At 47.4% G+C, this 15,685-nt stretch overlaps 1 protein-coding gene across 5 annotated transcripts in view; it reads right to left on the bottom strand.

Moving 5' to 3' along the window:
- The window catches only part of Traf2 (TNF receptor associated factor 2), a 45,436-nt gene that overhangs the window by 7,983 nt on the left and 21,768 nt on the right, over positions 1 to 15,685 (bottom strand). For 4 of the 5 annotated variants that reach the window (XM_076569240.1, XM_076569239.1, XM_042275146.2 and 1 more), the window contains 6 exons: positions 14,955 to 15,172; positions 13,123 to 13,201; positions 12,724 to 12,822; positions 5,773 to 5,934; positions 3,947 to 4,021; positions 2,262 to 2,336 (listed from right to left, as the gene is read on the bottom strand). In XM_076569240.1, the coding sequence (XP_076425355.1) occupies positions 2,262 to 2,336; positions 3,947 to 4,021; positions 5,773 to 5,934; positions 12,724 to 12,822; positions 13,123 to 13,201; positions 14,955 to 15,172 (708 nt within the window). Of the gene's footprint in view, positions 1 to 2,261; positions 2,337 to 3,946; positions 4,022 to 5,772; positions 5,935 to 12,723; positions 12,823 to 13,122; positions 13,202 to 14,954; positions 15,173 to 15,685 lie in introns of those variants that run through there. The other variant, XM_076569241.1, reaches the window with a different exon arrangement.

Raw genomic sequence — 15,685 nt, 5'->3', positions numbered from 1 at the left:
CTGGAGAGCTTTCGACTGAGGACTCAGAGGCGTTCAGTCAGAGGATCTGAGGAGTTGGTGAGGTGCGACGTGGCTGTGGCTTGTTCCTTTGTCTCTCTGATCTTTCAGCATTTACTCCAATATCTGGCTCTGGGGTTTTTTTGTTTGTTTGTTTGTTTGTTTTGTTTGAGACAGAGTTTCTCTGTGTAGCTTTGGAGCCTTTCCTGGAACTCTAGCTAGGCTGACCTCAAACTCACAGAGATCCACCTGCTTCTGCCTCCCAAGTGCTGGGGTTAAAGGTGTGCACCACCACCTCCCGGCTTATTTTTTTTGTTGGCTCTGTTTTTGTTTTTTTTTGTTGTTGTTGTTGTTGTTGTTTTTTATTAAGAAACCATTTGGCATTTTTTTTTTTATTAAAAAACCATTTGGAAATTTATGTTATAAATGCTTTTAATGCCAGTATTCAAAAAGCAGAGACAGATGGATTTCTATGAGTGCAAGGCAAGCCTGGTCTACATACTAAATTTAAAACTAGCCTGGAGCCGGGCGGTGGTGGCGCACGCCTTTAATCCCAGCACTCGGGAGGCAGAGCCGGGCAGATCTCTGTGAGTTCGAGGCCAGCCTGGGCTACCAAGTGAGTTCCAGGAAAGGCGCAAAGCTACACAGAGAAACCCTGTCTCGAAAAACCAAAAAAAAAAAAAAAAAAAAAAAACTAGCCTGGGTTACACGGTAAGAATCTGTTTCAAAAACAAAAACAAAACACCAAAAATCAAAAACCAAACCCAACCTAAAACAGAATTAGGCCTGGCAAGATGGCTTAGCATGTCAACATGCTGTCACCAAGCCTGATAACCTGAACTGAATCCCTGGGGCCCATATGCTGGAAGGACAGAACCAACTCTGAAAGCTGTCCACTGGTTTCACATAGATGTCATGGCTCACACACACAAAATAAGTGTAATAAAAACATTTACAAATAATAAAAAAAAAATAAACTAATTTTATCAAGATACACTCAAAACATAAAAAGAAACCAAGACATCTGTGTCCCCAGTTGGAGGCACAGGCACCTGGATGACGGAGGCACAGCAGAAGTATCTGCACCTCACAAGGCAGGTGTAGGTGGAACTAAGATGAACACAAAAAGGATGTGCTATCTGCTTAGTGGCTTCCTCAGCAGGGGCCAGCAAGGTCACCACAATGCCAGAGCTTAGCTGGAGCACCCTGTGATCTGAAAAGGCCCAAGGCGACAGCGGCTCAGCTTCCTGGTAGCTCTGAACTTCCTTCTGCAGGGACTCAGCTGCTTTGAAAGGGAGCAACCCTCCCCCCCCAACAGAAGAGGACAGAGCTGCTCTGTTACCAGACACCACACCCTCAGCTTGCCTCTTCTTACCCCTAATGCACATAGCCTATAGGCCCTCTGTGGAGCAGCCCGTGGTCAGGAGTCACGAAGGGAAATGATGCCAAGGAGATCCCATTGTAAGGGGGGGGGGGGGGACGACACACAACAATAAACAGATAAATAGCTTGTACAGGATGAAAATGAGGGGTCTGCACAAACAGAGAAGGGGGACATGTGAACAGGGACCTGTGGAGGTCTGAGGGAGTCCCCAGAAATATAGCAAGGCAAAGGGTTGGGGTCAGAGGGCAGAGGTCTTGGGAGAGGGACCATAACAACTGTGAATCAGAACTTGGAGAGGCCACAGGAGAGCCAGGTCAAGCCCTATCTTGTTTTCTTCTTTAACAAAGCAGAGCAGCAGAGTGGACAGGAGGTACCCAGCCAACACAGGAAGGCTGGGGACAGGCAGGAGATGACCAAGTCACAAGCCAGCAGTGGGGGGACAGGATCCATCTGCCAACAGTCAAGGATTCATTAGCTGCATGTGCAGTATGAACCAAGAAGAGGATCCAGCAGACCACTGGGCACTGAGGCTTTAGCAAGACAATGTAACAATCAATGAGCTTCTTTCCTGGGAGATATGGGAAGAGGGTGGAGAACAAGGAGAGAAGGCCAAGGTGTGGTCTATGGTGTCCACTAGGTATCCTGGGAGGCTCGAGGTGTCAGAAGCATATTATATATGGGTAGTAATCAAAGTCACCTAGAGATTTCCAGAGGGTAAGCCTGGGTACCTGAGGGCAGGAAGAAGGGCTGCTGAGAGAGATAGCCAGGGAAGATACCAGAAAGGCTGAAGAACCTAGGAGGAGCCATAGCTGGAGACCATTTTGGATAAGGGAAAGACCCACTCAGGCCCCTAGTCCCTAACAGCAGACCCTTGACTTACCATCTCAGGACAGCCGATGGTGTGGAATCTGCAGGGAACCCGACACTTGGTGCATGATCTAACATGGTCCTGAAACTGGAGGGTCAAGAGAATAAAGTTACCAGGGTCATTGTCATTACTGAGGGTCTCCTATCCCAACCCGCTCCATTCTTAATGTACCGATGATGTCAGATTTAACAAAAGAAACCACTGGATGCATCCTATTGACCTTCTCACTGTCATGCAAAATCAAGATTAGACAAGCCACTGTCAATCACTGTGGAAAGGAGACATTTCAGGATTGCTGTGGAAAAGTCTAGTTTATGATTTGGGGAGGTCCATGCCACACAGAAAGCAACCCAGCTGTTATTTCTGTCAGTCTTGAGAGTATATAACCTTGAAACCCCTGGACCTCAGGCAGAATATTCAGATTCACAAGCAGAGAGCATAAGAACAGGGCAGGCCCTTGTGTTATGCAGGGACCGGATAGAATAAGAGAACTATTGATGAACACAGGAAACCTGAGCACACACTAGACAGAACACAAGCGTGTCTGGTAAGGGCAGGAGAAAGACCACCTCTTTGGGACCCAGTGTGAGGGTAAGGAGCCATCCTTCTTCTACCTACCATTCCAGGCAGCAAGTGTGGTCAGACTTGCCCTGTGAAAAATGCAACTTAAAAAAAGAGACCAGGGGAGGCTGAAGAGATGGCTCAGCAGTTGAGAGCACTGGCTTATTGTCTAGAGGAGCTGGGTTCGATTCCCAGCACCCACATGGTGACTCACAACTCCAGTTTCAGGGGACCTGAAGCCCTCACACAGACATACATGCAGGTAAAACACTAACATACATGAAATCATTTAAAAATAACAATAAGCCAGGAATGGTGGTACAGTCTCTAATCCCAGCACTTGGGAGGCAAAGGCAGGAGGATCTCTGTGAGGCCTGTTCTACAGAGTGGTTCCAAAACAGTCAGGGCTACATGCCAAAAACCTTATTATATTATTTGGGGTAACTAAGTCTATATCCTTGGGCCATGGTCATTTGTATTTAGCTAAAAAACAAACCACTTCTTATTTCCTGGTGGTGAGAGGTGTATTTTTGTCAACAAGAAGGAAGCCCAGCTCAGTGGCAGAAAGCATGCTTGGTAAGCGTGAAGCCCTGAATTCCAGCCCCAACACTACATGCCCCCCACTCCCAAAAAGGAACTTGCCCAACTCTAACAATACAACCCATGATTGTGTGTGCACACCTACAATCCTAGTACTTGGGAGTTGGAGGCAGGGGGATCAGGAATTCAAGGTTATTCTCGACTACACATTAAGTTCCAGGCCAGCCTGGGCTACATGAATCCCTGGTAGGAGTCAGGGTAGGGATAGGGGAATGCCAGACAAAGTGAAAGGTGCCTTTAAGGCAAATCCATGACTTTAAGGCCAGCCTTGTCTACACAGCAAATTCTAGGCACCCAGAGCTATATAATGAGATCCTGCCTCAAAACAAATAAACAACAAAAAAATCCAAATGAATATTGGAGAATAAGCCACCATGCCCAAGAACATGCCCGTCCTGGTAACAGCAAGTAAACCTCACTTTGCTGCTATTCTCCCTCTGAGCACTAGGTCATAAAATTTCCCAAATGACAGCCCTTCACCACTGCCCATCAGGTCTAGCACCCACGGTCTTCAGAAGATGGAGAAATTGCTCTACCTTTTCCCGAGAGATCTTCTTCTTGCCGCAGCCTTCACAGGTTAAGGGGAACTTAGGGCAGACCTCGTAGTGTACCTTAGAGAAAACAGGAACATTAGATGGGGATGCCAACAGCAGGGCAGGGCAGGGAAGGAGGAGGGGACACGTGAAGTGTCAAGACAGCAGCAGCACTTAGGAGGACACTGATGTAGTACTCCTGGCTCCTCAGACCCTCTCTGAAAGCTGTGTTTAACACTGAGTGAGATCCGGTAGGTGCCCTTACAAAGTCAGACTTTAGGACTTTCTTCTTCCTCGACAGCCTCCAGAGAACACGAGAAAGATGAGGAAAAGGGAGCATCACCACTTTGCAACTCCTGACTAGAACAAAGGGTCTTTGTAGAGATTGAAATGGCAGTGCAGGACTTTCTCAGAACTAGACTACACTGTCCTCACGTGGGCCCAGAGCACAGCCAGATTCCCTTGAAGAGAGACTGTGATATGCTACTACAGCATGCCCAACATCCAGATGTGATCATCCAGCAGAGGATGTGGGGAGCAAACAGAGTAGGCAGCTGAGAAAGGGCCTGGAAAAAGATGCTGATGACCCTGACTCCAGCAAATGTGAGTGAAGGATACCTTCTCACTCCACAGCAGGAATGTGGGCAAGTCAGAGAGGGACAGAGTAAATATCATTAAATCTTAGATATGCTCCGGCTTGGAAGTGCCCCCAAGATCTACACACTGAAGGCTTAGTCACTAGCACAGGTGTGCATGTGATGTGATCCAAATGAAAACTCTCTAGGCCACTGGGAACATGCCCTCAAAGGGGACACTAAGTCCTCAGTCCCTTCCTCTTCCATTCCCCTATCACGTACTTCAAAGCCAAGACAAACCTTCGCTTTGGAAAGCGATTATCTCAGGCCCTGTTAAAGCTATGGCAAGCTGTTGCTGATAATACATCGTGAACTACTGTAGACAAAATAACATGCAGTCAGATTAGCTCATGAACAGTCTGGAGGACAGGCACACAGCTGGTGAATCACAATGTTGTTTTCTCTACCTGCTGTTTCAACTTTTCCAAAATAAGACATGTTTTTCTTGTTGTTTGGGGCGAGGTGGGGTCCTGAGCGCTGAGATTATGAGTCATCACACTTGGGTATAAGCACTTGAAAAAGAAAAAAGCCAGGCAGTGGTGGCTCATGCCTTTAATCCCAGCCCTTGGAAGGTAGAGGCAGACAGATCTCTGAGTTCAAGGCCAGCCTGGTCTACAGAGTGAGTTCCAGGACAGCCAGAGATACACAGAGAAACCCTGTCTTGAAAAGCAAATAAACACTTGAAATTTTTTTAGTCCTGCATTGTGGAACAAACCATTAATCCCAGCACCTGAAAGGCAGAACCAGGAGGATCTCTGTAAGTTTGAGACCAGCCTGGTCTACATAGCAAGTTCCAGTCCAGCTAAGGCTACAGATGAGAATCTGTCTCAAAATATACATGTAAATACTTCTAGATTTATTTATTTTTATATGTATAAGTGTTTTGCCTGGTAAACCATGTGCTTTCCTGGTACCCACATAAGTCAGCAAAGGGCATTGGATCCCTGGAACTGGTGTTATGGTGTACCATCATGTGGGTGCTGTGAACTGAACCCAGGTTCTCTGAAAGAGCAACAAGTACTCTTAACTGTAATTACATACCAAAGCCCAGTCCCACCAAGAACCTTCTAACCTCCATGGCACCATGGAGACACGTATGAAGCAGAAGCTAAGCAAACTCCAACCACGGCAGCAGACTCTAGCTGACTGCCAGTGTGCAGACAATGCCACCCAGGCTGTCCCCGCCCAGCGCACCTCCAGGTCTGAATGGCTACAGGATGCCCTGCAGTGCTGGCAGCTCAGGCTCCTTTTGGGGCATTCCTGCTCAGTGTGGTGCTCCTTCTCGCTGAGGCGGACCAGGACTTTACATGCAGGACACTCGGTGAGCAGGAATGGGCATAGCCCTTCGTGGCAGCTCTGGCAACAAAAGAAGGTATATGAAGATAGTATGCAGACCCTGCAGGTGACCCAGCGCATGCAAGTGGCTTGGTGTTCCATGTTACCCTGCCTACTCATCGTGGAGATTGCCCTCCTCGAGACCACTCACCGTGAAGACACAGGTCAGTGCACCCTCTTTCCACTTTTGGAAAGCAGGGTGCTGACTCCTAGCTCCACTGCAGCTGGTCTCTGGGTGAGTGGTACCCGAGGACACTCACCTCTTCAACTGTACACCCATGCCCCCCTCCTCCCTGTGTCAGCCCCCAACTAAGTAGTGGACTGTTCTCCAGTATGAAGACAAACACACCGTGGGGCCATGCTGCAGACCTTACCAGTCCTGACCTCATCGCTGTTACAGTGGAGGCGGGAGGCAAAAGATGTACAAGGGAGACATGGAGATCATGTGAAAGTAGCTCCGTGGCTCCCACCACCTGCAGCTCTGGGCATGGCTGCCTATCGAAGGCCTAACATACCACATAGACAGCCGGGCTAAGGTGCTGGGAGGTAAGCCTAGAGCCAGCCGTTCTCAATGTACAGGATGCACACCTGAGGTCCATGCTGTGAAGGGCCAGAGTGATACACAAGACTACCCCAGACCCCACCCCAGCAGACTGAACAACAGGAGCAAACCACGCCACAGATGCACTGTGCCTCTCAGCTGACCAATAAGCACCAATACAGGGACATCCTACCCAGTAAACCAGGAGAGACAGGGCAATGAGCAAGCCCCCAGTTAAATGCTTTCCTTTGTAAGAGTTGCCACGGCCATGATGTCTCTTAGGTTACCAGAGAAACATAGCATTAGAGGTTTGTTGGCTAAGCTATCTTCTTGTTTTCCCTCCTTACACTTTTGTGGGGGGTAATGGGGTGGGGGGGGGTGAGGATTGAGACAGGGTTTCTCTGTAGCCCTGGCTGTCCTAGAACTTGCTCTATAGATGATCCACCTGCCTCTGTCTCTCAAGTGTTGGGATAAAAGGTATGCACTAATCACACCTTGAGACCCTAATGTGGTGATATATTGTTTGTAATCTAAGAAATAAAACTTGCCTGAAGATCAGAAGACAGAGCCAGCCACAGTTAGCTATAGAGGTCAGGCAGTGGTGGCACACACCTTTAATCCTAGCACTCAGGAGGCAGAGCTCCATCTGGATTTCTGTGAGTTCAAGGCCACACTGGGCTACATGAAATCAATCCAGTCTAAAAGAGAAATAGAGCCAGGCAGTGATGGCACATACCTTTAATTCCAGCACTAGGAAGGTTGAGACAGGAAGTGATATGGCTGGGCAGAGAAAGGAATATAAGGCGGGAGGAGACAGGAACTCAGGCTCTTTCAGGCTGAGGAGTTGGTGAGGTAAGGGGTGGTGGCTGTGGCTTGCTCTGCTTCTCTGATCTTTCAGTGTTCACCCTGATATCTGACTCCAAGTTTTTATTAAGACCAATTAGGATGCGTGCACCACCCTACGTTAAGCATACAGGTCAGCAGAGGAAGCACACTCGGTACTGGGCAGCCTCCACTCCCCATCCATACAACTCTCACCTTCTTAAATGCAAACTCAGTCTCCATTAAGAGACTTCTCTGCCCTGGAAACCTTTACCTTACTGCCCCTGCTATGGACACATGTGTGCATGCAATAGCATAGAACTGGTCCCCCGTGCCTGGCTCATCTCACTGAACTCAGAGAGGCTCTGAAGCAGAAGACACAAGAGGAGAACCACCAGGAGAACAGGCAAGAAGTAAGCTCCTGAGACTGAGAGAAAATCCAGAGCAGGGCAGGAAGGACCATCAGCAGGGCCATGAAAATAGAGGCTACAGCTCAGAGTTGTCCAAACAGTTCTGGAGGAAGGTTGTTCGGAGGGGACAAGAGGGTGAGGGACCCTCATTCAGATCCCAGGAATCAAGTGGGATTCTAGATAAGGCGTGTACATTCAGTCTGAATGCTGGGCAACCCCCAAGACAGAACAACAGGAACACAGATAACCACACTAACAGTCAAGTCTAAGGGGCTCTCTGGCCCAGCACAGATGTACTGTATGCCACACCCCCATAACTCTCTGAGTAGACGACAATTAGTTATTAAAACAAACACAAAGAGGGGCCTTGAGGAGTTACTATGCTGTAACAGTTTCTAGAGCGTAAACCTAAAGACAAATAGTTAAGTTACTATAATTTAGCTAAAAGGCTATTTATTTTTATTTGGGGCTGGGGAAATGGCTCAGTTGATAAAGTACTTGCCACACAAACACAATGACCTGAATTTTTCCATGTAAAAAGCAAAACAAACAAACAAAAGCCACATACAGCAGTGTACTCCTATAATCCAATGTTGGGAAAACTGAGATAGGAGGGATCTCTGAGGTAAGATGGTCAGCCAGCCTAGACTAACTGGTGAGCTCTAGGCCAATAAGAAACTCTTTCTCAACAAAGTAAATGGCTTCTGAGGAACAACACCCAAGGCTGACCTCTGGCCTCCACATGCATACAAACACACACACACACACACACACACACACACACACACACACACACACACACACACACACACTCTCCTCTCTTTCTCTCTCTCTCTCTCTCTCTCTCTCTCTCTCTCTCTCTCTCTCTCTCTCTCTCTCTCTCTCTCTCTCTCTCTCTCTCAGCTGTACATACGGTAGTAGAAAGCCTAGAATGCACAACCCTGGATTCAATCCTCTCTACTGAAGAAGAAAATGAGTGACAAGGCAGCTTAGACTTGCTTTGACGTAATCCATAAAGGAAACATGGGCAGACAGCTGACAGCAGTCTGGTAGGCACCCAGGAGCCCTAGCAGCAACTTGGCTCTCAGCTCACTGCTCCAAGTTGCTGAATGTTTCTCTTACTTTTTTTTGAGATAGGATCTTATGCAACCCATTCTGACCATGAACTTTCTATGTAGCTGAGGATGGCCTTGAACCCCTGATCCTGACAAATTTCAATAATAAAATTTTTCTCCTGGCCTGGGTATGGCTCAGTGGTAGATAGAGTATGTGCTTTTCATGTTCGTGGCCCTAGGTTCAATGCCCTGCATTGGTGCTTCAAATTCCCAGCTGAGCTTAGGCCCTGAGAATTGGAGCTCACTGATTAGTTGAGGCTGGCCAGTCACCAAACCCCAGGGACCTCCTGTCTCTGCTTCTCTAACACTGAGATTACAGGAGTATGCTGCCATCCCTGGCTTTTTTAGATGGGTTCTGGGGAAACCAGAGTCACAGGCAGAAGATACACTTGTCCCAGTACACTCAGGCAACAAGGACAAAGCTTTGTCTCCCCAACAGCCCCAGCAGACACAATCCAAATACTTCAGCATTTACTCAACCAGAATTCAAACTGAACATCTTTAGCAAATACAGCTGCCATAATTGATTTTTAAAAAAAGATTTGTTTGTTTTGTTGTTTTTTGAGACAGGGTTTCTCTGTGTAGCCCTGACTGCCCTGGAACTCGATCTGTACACCAGGCTGGCCTTGAACTCAGAGATCACCCTGCTTCTGCATCCTGAGTGCTGGAATTAAAAGCATAAGCCACTTGGCCAAGGGCAGGCAGTTCAGACAGGGTATTGTATGTAACCTTGGCTGGTCTGGAACTCACTATGTAGACCAGACTGACTTCAAACTCCTCATAGAGATGAATGAACCTGCTTCTGCCTCCCAAGTGCTGGGATTACACCATACCTAGCTTAGATTTTTTTTTTTTAATTATATATATAGGTGTTTTGCTCACATCTGACTATGTACCATGTGTGCATAGTGCCCAAGGAGGCTGGAAAAGAGCACTGGATCCTTTGGAACTTGAACTGAGGCAGTTATAAGCTGTCATGGGGCTGCTGGGACTTGAACTCAGATCCTCCACAAGAGCAGCCAGTGCTCTTAACCACAGAGCCAACACTCTAGCACCATAACTGAATTTCTTAAGAACACATAATTGTGGGGCTGGAGAGATGACTCCAAGTTAGGAGCACTTGCTGCTCTTGCAGAGGACCCAGGTTCTATCCCCAGGACCCACATGACGGCTCACAACCAACCTTAACTCTAGTTCTAGGGATCCGGTGCCTTCTTCTAGTTCCTCTTTGGGAACAAGGCACACATGTGATGCATATACACACATGAAGATAAAACACACAAAATAAAAAGACTTAAAAGAAGAATATACAACTAGGCCATGCACACTGACACACCTGTCTCCCAATGTGCTTGCTTCCTAGTATTTGTAGTCCTAGCTGGTCTGGAACTTACTATGTAGAGACCAGGCTTGCCTTGAACTCACAGAGATCTGCCAGTCTTTGTTTTCCCTAATGCAGAAATACTGGTATGCAGCACCACGCCTTGCCCTTTGAGAGAGCAGATTTGAACAGGGCTTTCAATCCATCTTCAAAACAACAGGCATCACCATAAAGGAAAAACAAAGCCAAAGGCTAAGCAGGATTTTTCTCCAACTTTCCAAACATTTTAAATAATTCAAACTATTAAAAAGAAAAAGTTTTAGTCACAGTCTTAGTTTTCAGTGAAAACCAAGAAATAAACAAGCCAGGTGGTGGCGGCACATGCCTTTAATCCCAGCACTCAGGAGGCAGAGCCAGGTGGATCTCTGTGAGTTCGAGGCCAGCCTGGTCTACAGAGTGAGATCCAGGACAGGCATCAAAACAACAGAGAAACCCTGTCTCGGAATTAAAAAAAAAAAAAAAGAAAGAAACAGATGTGTGACAGGCAGGAGAGACAGGATCATCTGCAAAGGTGGTAACGACTACACACAGAGTATGTAATTTCTGGTCTGGTCTGTGACATTTGCTACCAGTGAGAAGTTTTTATCAATAAAATCAGCTAAGGCAGAGCTGTGCCTGCCCTCCCACGTGACCAAACCTAACTCATCTCAGGGACTTTCCAGAGCTCTCAAAGGGTGCAGCCAGGGACTTTCCAGCCTGCATGCCTGTAAAGCCACATGGCACCAAGCCCAAAGCCTGGCTGCAGTCCCTGGCCGTCAGTCAGAGGCCCACACAGCCACTGACCTCTAGTACCACAGGCCTGGAGGCAACAGAAATCCCAGAGGAATCTTGAGCCTAACAGTGCTGGGAACTATTTTTCCATCTGCCCCAGGGATCTCTCAAGCACCTTCAAGGGCAATAGGTTATACGGGGCCCCCATGCTCTACACCCACATTTTCCTGCATCCACCCTATTTCCCTAGGGGCCATCTCTTTCTGAGACAGCACTAGGCATTTCACTTTAAGAAGATACTGTGGACTAGGGCTCCTGATCAGGCCCTGACACCATGCTAGAAAAGAAGACCATAGTTTCTTGTTCACCCAAGTGAAGCCCAAACTGCTCAGCTTGCAAAATGAAACCCAAAGCCCGAGATCACAAAGTGTAATCAATCAACAGGACATGGGACACGTAGCCAGACCCATGGCAGACCACAGGAGAGAGGAGGTCTCACTAAGCAGCCCAGGCTACCCTTGAACTCATGATCCTCCCGTCTCAGCCTCACAAGAACTAGGATTAGATGTACATCACCATGACTAGCTGAGACAAAGCCTTTTTGAAGGTTGGTGACTGAGCCATCAAAGAGGAATGAGTAACCTGGTGGACTGGAGTGGCCTACCTAACCACCTGACCTCTGTGATGCAGAAGATGTCCAAAGGTGACCTGAGGCTCGCATTAGTGCTCCCACTACATTCGTATACACCATCAGTGTACCACCATTCGTACACTGCCTCTGCTACTGGCCTTTTAGATGTCTTTCCATGACCATGTAACAAACACACCCCCTTTTTTTTGGGGGGGGGGGTTGAGACAGGGTTTCTCTATGTAGCTTTGCACCTTTCCTGGAACTCACTCTGTAGCCCAGGCTGGCCTCAAACTCACGGAGTTCGCCTGCTCTGCCTCCTGAGTTCTGGGAGTAAAGGCATGTGCCACCACCACCCGGCTACAAATATACCCTTTACTTGAACAACTTCCCTCTGAGGCAGCCATGGTAGTGCTTGCCTTGAATCCCAGTACTCAGGAGGCAGGCAGACCTCTGTGAATCTCTGGACAACCAGGGCTATAGAGACCAATCCTGTCTAAAAAAACAAACAAACAAACAAACAAAACAAATAAGAAAAAGGAAAACCCCTGTGGGTATAACATACAACACAGAATCTCATGACTTTAGAAGCTGCAGTTTCCAACAGCCAATGTGATGCTACCCTGACGCTAGCTCCTTACTTAAGGTACCTCCAATTCCACATACCTCTGGGGTGAGAAGGAAACAGACATGGAAAGAAGTGACAAGCTCTGTGGTACAGGCCTGTGCTACACTATTTGGGTTTCAGAAAGAGTACTCTTTAAAAAAATAAAATAAAGAGACAAAAACAAAGGATTCTCTAGGTATGGCCTAGATTACAGGCATGTGGTGCCATACTCACATAAGGGAACACTTTCTAAGGAGCAATTCTTTTTTCACATACTTAGGCCAGTCCCAGCAGGAGTAGAGAACAGCTTCCCTGAGAACTGTTTTGTAGGGCCTGGAGAGATGGCTCAAAGGTTAAGATCACTGATTGCTCTTCCAGAGGACCTAGGTTCAATTCACAGCTCACAACTATCTGTAACTCCAGTTCCAAGGGTCTAACACATTCACAGACATACATGCATGAAAAACACAAATGCATATAAAATAAAAATAAACGAATTGTTTAAAAAAAAAGCGTCATGAAGCATGAAGTAGAACTCCCCAAAGCCCACTGCTGAAGATTCAGCCACCAGGCCAGAACAGAAATGTCTCTCTACCTCATATTCCTTCAAGGTTCCTTTCCAGGTGCATCCATCATTGGGACAGACAGCTGGTAGGCTCTCCACCTCCCTACGGGCAGCATTATCTGGAAAGGCCTGGAACAGGAACGTCCTTGGGTTACACCTTCTCCCAGCACCCTACTGCCTATGAAGCAACATCTAGATCAGAGACCCTACCCAAAACAACCTGTGCCACCCTCCTGGGCCAGCACATGAAGCAGAAGATAACTAAGGACCAGCTAAGCCATGTTTCCCAACCTTCCCCTCCTCCTGCCCAAACAGTCACGAGGCCACTTCTAGCTCCCAACTTCTCATTCTGTTACCAATGTTACTAAACAAGATTTCTAAATATTTTCTGTTCATTTTAGCTTGTTTAGCTCAATACAGTGTACTTACCGAACTACTCTCTAAAATAGAAATGCCTTCTTCATATAGGCCTTCATGGACACAGGCTGCACAATTCTGAGGCCCAGAGCTGGTGGGAACAGAGGAAACAGAAAACCCCACTGCAAAACTTGTAGCATGGATTAACTGAGCACTGCCTGCTCAGCCCACAACCCCGCTCCAGGCCACTCATTCTTAATTTTTCTCATCTTGATCAACAAGTATATCAACTGCCCAATATTTTAAAAATTCACAAATGAGAGGATTCAAACGTGGAAAAGGGTATCAGGACTCGAACTTGCAAGGCCGACTCATGTCTTCCTTTTTTCTTTTTGAATGTGTGACGTCAGGGGTTGAGGTATGGCTTCACAAATGCCACGTAAGTGCTTTATCAGGGAGCCTCAACTCCAGCCTCATTCCTTCCACTTGGGAACAAGGCACTGGCTCTCTGAAAACCTGACACTGAAACACACGTGTGGGTGTGTTTATCTTCTCCACAGGCACTGCTGCTGCCCTTCCATACCACTGCACGGTGACACACGTCAGCCAGCCACCCACACGACATTCAACCTATCTACCCAGAGCAGCCTAAGAGAGCTATAATCCTCACACTAAACTTTCCAACGTCTGTGAAACCAACAATGATGTATTATACTTAATCTCCCACGTCCAAAAATAATATTCTAATATATAGCCTATGTTCCCATCTGTGTGCGTGCATGTATGTGTTCATGTGTGAACACAGGTGCATACATGTGTATGTGGAAGCCAGGGGTCAAACATCAGGTATTCCTCCTCAGTACCATCCACCTTTTTTCAGACAGAACTCCCACAGTGCCCAGCACACACAGGTTTCTTAGGCTAGGCTAAGCAATGAGCCCCAAGACTCCTCCCGTCTGCAGACATATGATGTGATTACAAATGCACATTACCATGCCCTAGCTTTCACACAGGTGGAGGAGATCACTCACTGTACAGCAAGTACTTTCCCATCTGTCTATCCAGCTCCACTGTTAGGTTAAAATTGATTGTGTGTGTAAACATGTACCAAGGTGTGCAGGTCGAGGTCAGAGGACAACTGTGGGAGTTTAGCCCCTCCTTTCACTCTGTGTGGCCTTTGGGCTCAAACTCAGGTCCTTAGGCTTGGCAGCAAGTGCCTGAACCCACTGAGCCATCGCTCAGACTTTCGATGTTATTTTTGTTTTGTTTTGTTTTTTTCAGAGCTGAGGACCGAACCCAGGGCCTTGCGCTTGCTAGGCAAGCACTCTACCACTGAGCTAAAACCCCAACCCCTCGTTATTTTTTGAGACATAGATCTGAGGTTGGTTTTGAACTTACTATGTAGCCAATGATGACTTTGACTCTACCTCCCAAGAGTTGGGAACAAGAATATACTACTATACCTTGCTATGATCAATTCTGAATTCTTTTGTGTGTGTGTGTGTGTGTGTGTGTGTGTGTGTGTGTGTGTGTGTGTAGCTAAGGATTGAACCCAGGGCCTTGTGCTTGCTAGGCAAGCACTACCACTGAGCTAAGTCCCCCAGCCCCCCCCCCCCTTTTTTGAGACAAAGTCTACGTAGCCCTTGAACTCACCTGTAGACTAGGCTGGCCTTGAATTCACAAAGATCCTTCTGCTTGTGCCTCCTGAGTGCTGGGGCTACAGGACTGTTCACCACACCCAGCTATAATCAATGTTCTTAAATGGTGGATTTTATATTCTTGGTTTGGGCTAAGCCTCCAGAATCCAAGGAGGATTTGTACTGGTAACCACTATTCTAGACAGTGCAATCTAACATCAGAGCCACCCACTTGCCCCTGCCCACCGGGCAGCATGCCATGCACACCTGAGGATGCTGGTCAGGCAGAAGGAACAGTAGCGGTGACCACACTGGGCCTGGAAGGGCCTCCGCAAGATGTTTCTGCAGGCTGAGCACAGGTACTTGGCTTCTAACTTGGTCCCCAGGAGGGTCTTGGAGAAGCCGGGCTGCAGCAGGTCTAGGGAGCCAGGGGGAGTCACACTGGCTGCAGCCATGTGAGTTATAACCCCACACGCCACAAAGCCCTAAAGAAAAACACAGACCATATCACACCTCAGTTCAGAATAATCCTCTAAAGCAGTGGTTCCAAACCTTCTTAATGCTTCAGTCCTTTAATACAGTTCCTCACGTGTGGTGACCCCAACCATAAAATTATCTTCGTTGCTACTTCATAGTTGTACTTTTGTTACTGTTATGAATCGTAATATAAATATCTGTTTTCTGATGGTCTTAGGCAACCCTTGTGAGTAGTTCCACCTCCAAATGGGTCACAACCCACAGGTTGAGAAGGACTGCTCTAGAGGGAAAAGGAAGATGGAGTCTACCAGGAGGCATATGATGAGGTGCCTGGGTCACTACACTGACCTTGAAAGAGGATCTAAGAAACAAGATTTAGGAGTTCTGGGAAGGCTTAAAGATAAGCCAAATACATCTCCTGCTACAAATGTGGGAAGATGTCAGCAGGGGTGACAGGGACCTGGTGGCACCCACAGTTACTACCCAACCCAAGAAGTTCCTACCTTCTGGCATCAAACCAA

This window comes from Peromyscus maniculatus, chromosome 4, assembly GCF_049852395.1.
Source record: "Peromyscus maniculatus bairdii isolate BWxNUB_F1_BW_parent chromosome 4, HU_Pman_BW_mat_3.1, whole genome shotgun sequence".
Lineage (NCBI taxonomy): Eukaryota > Metazoa > Chordata > Mammalia > Rodentia > Cricetidae > Peromyscus > Peromyscus maniculatus.
This window is presented reverse-complemented; position numbering and strand designations above follow the sequence as displayed.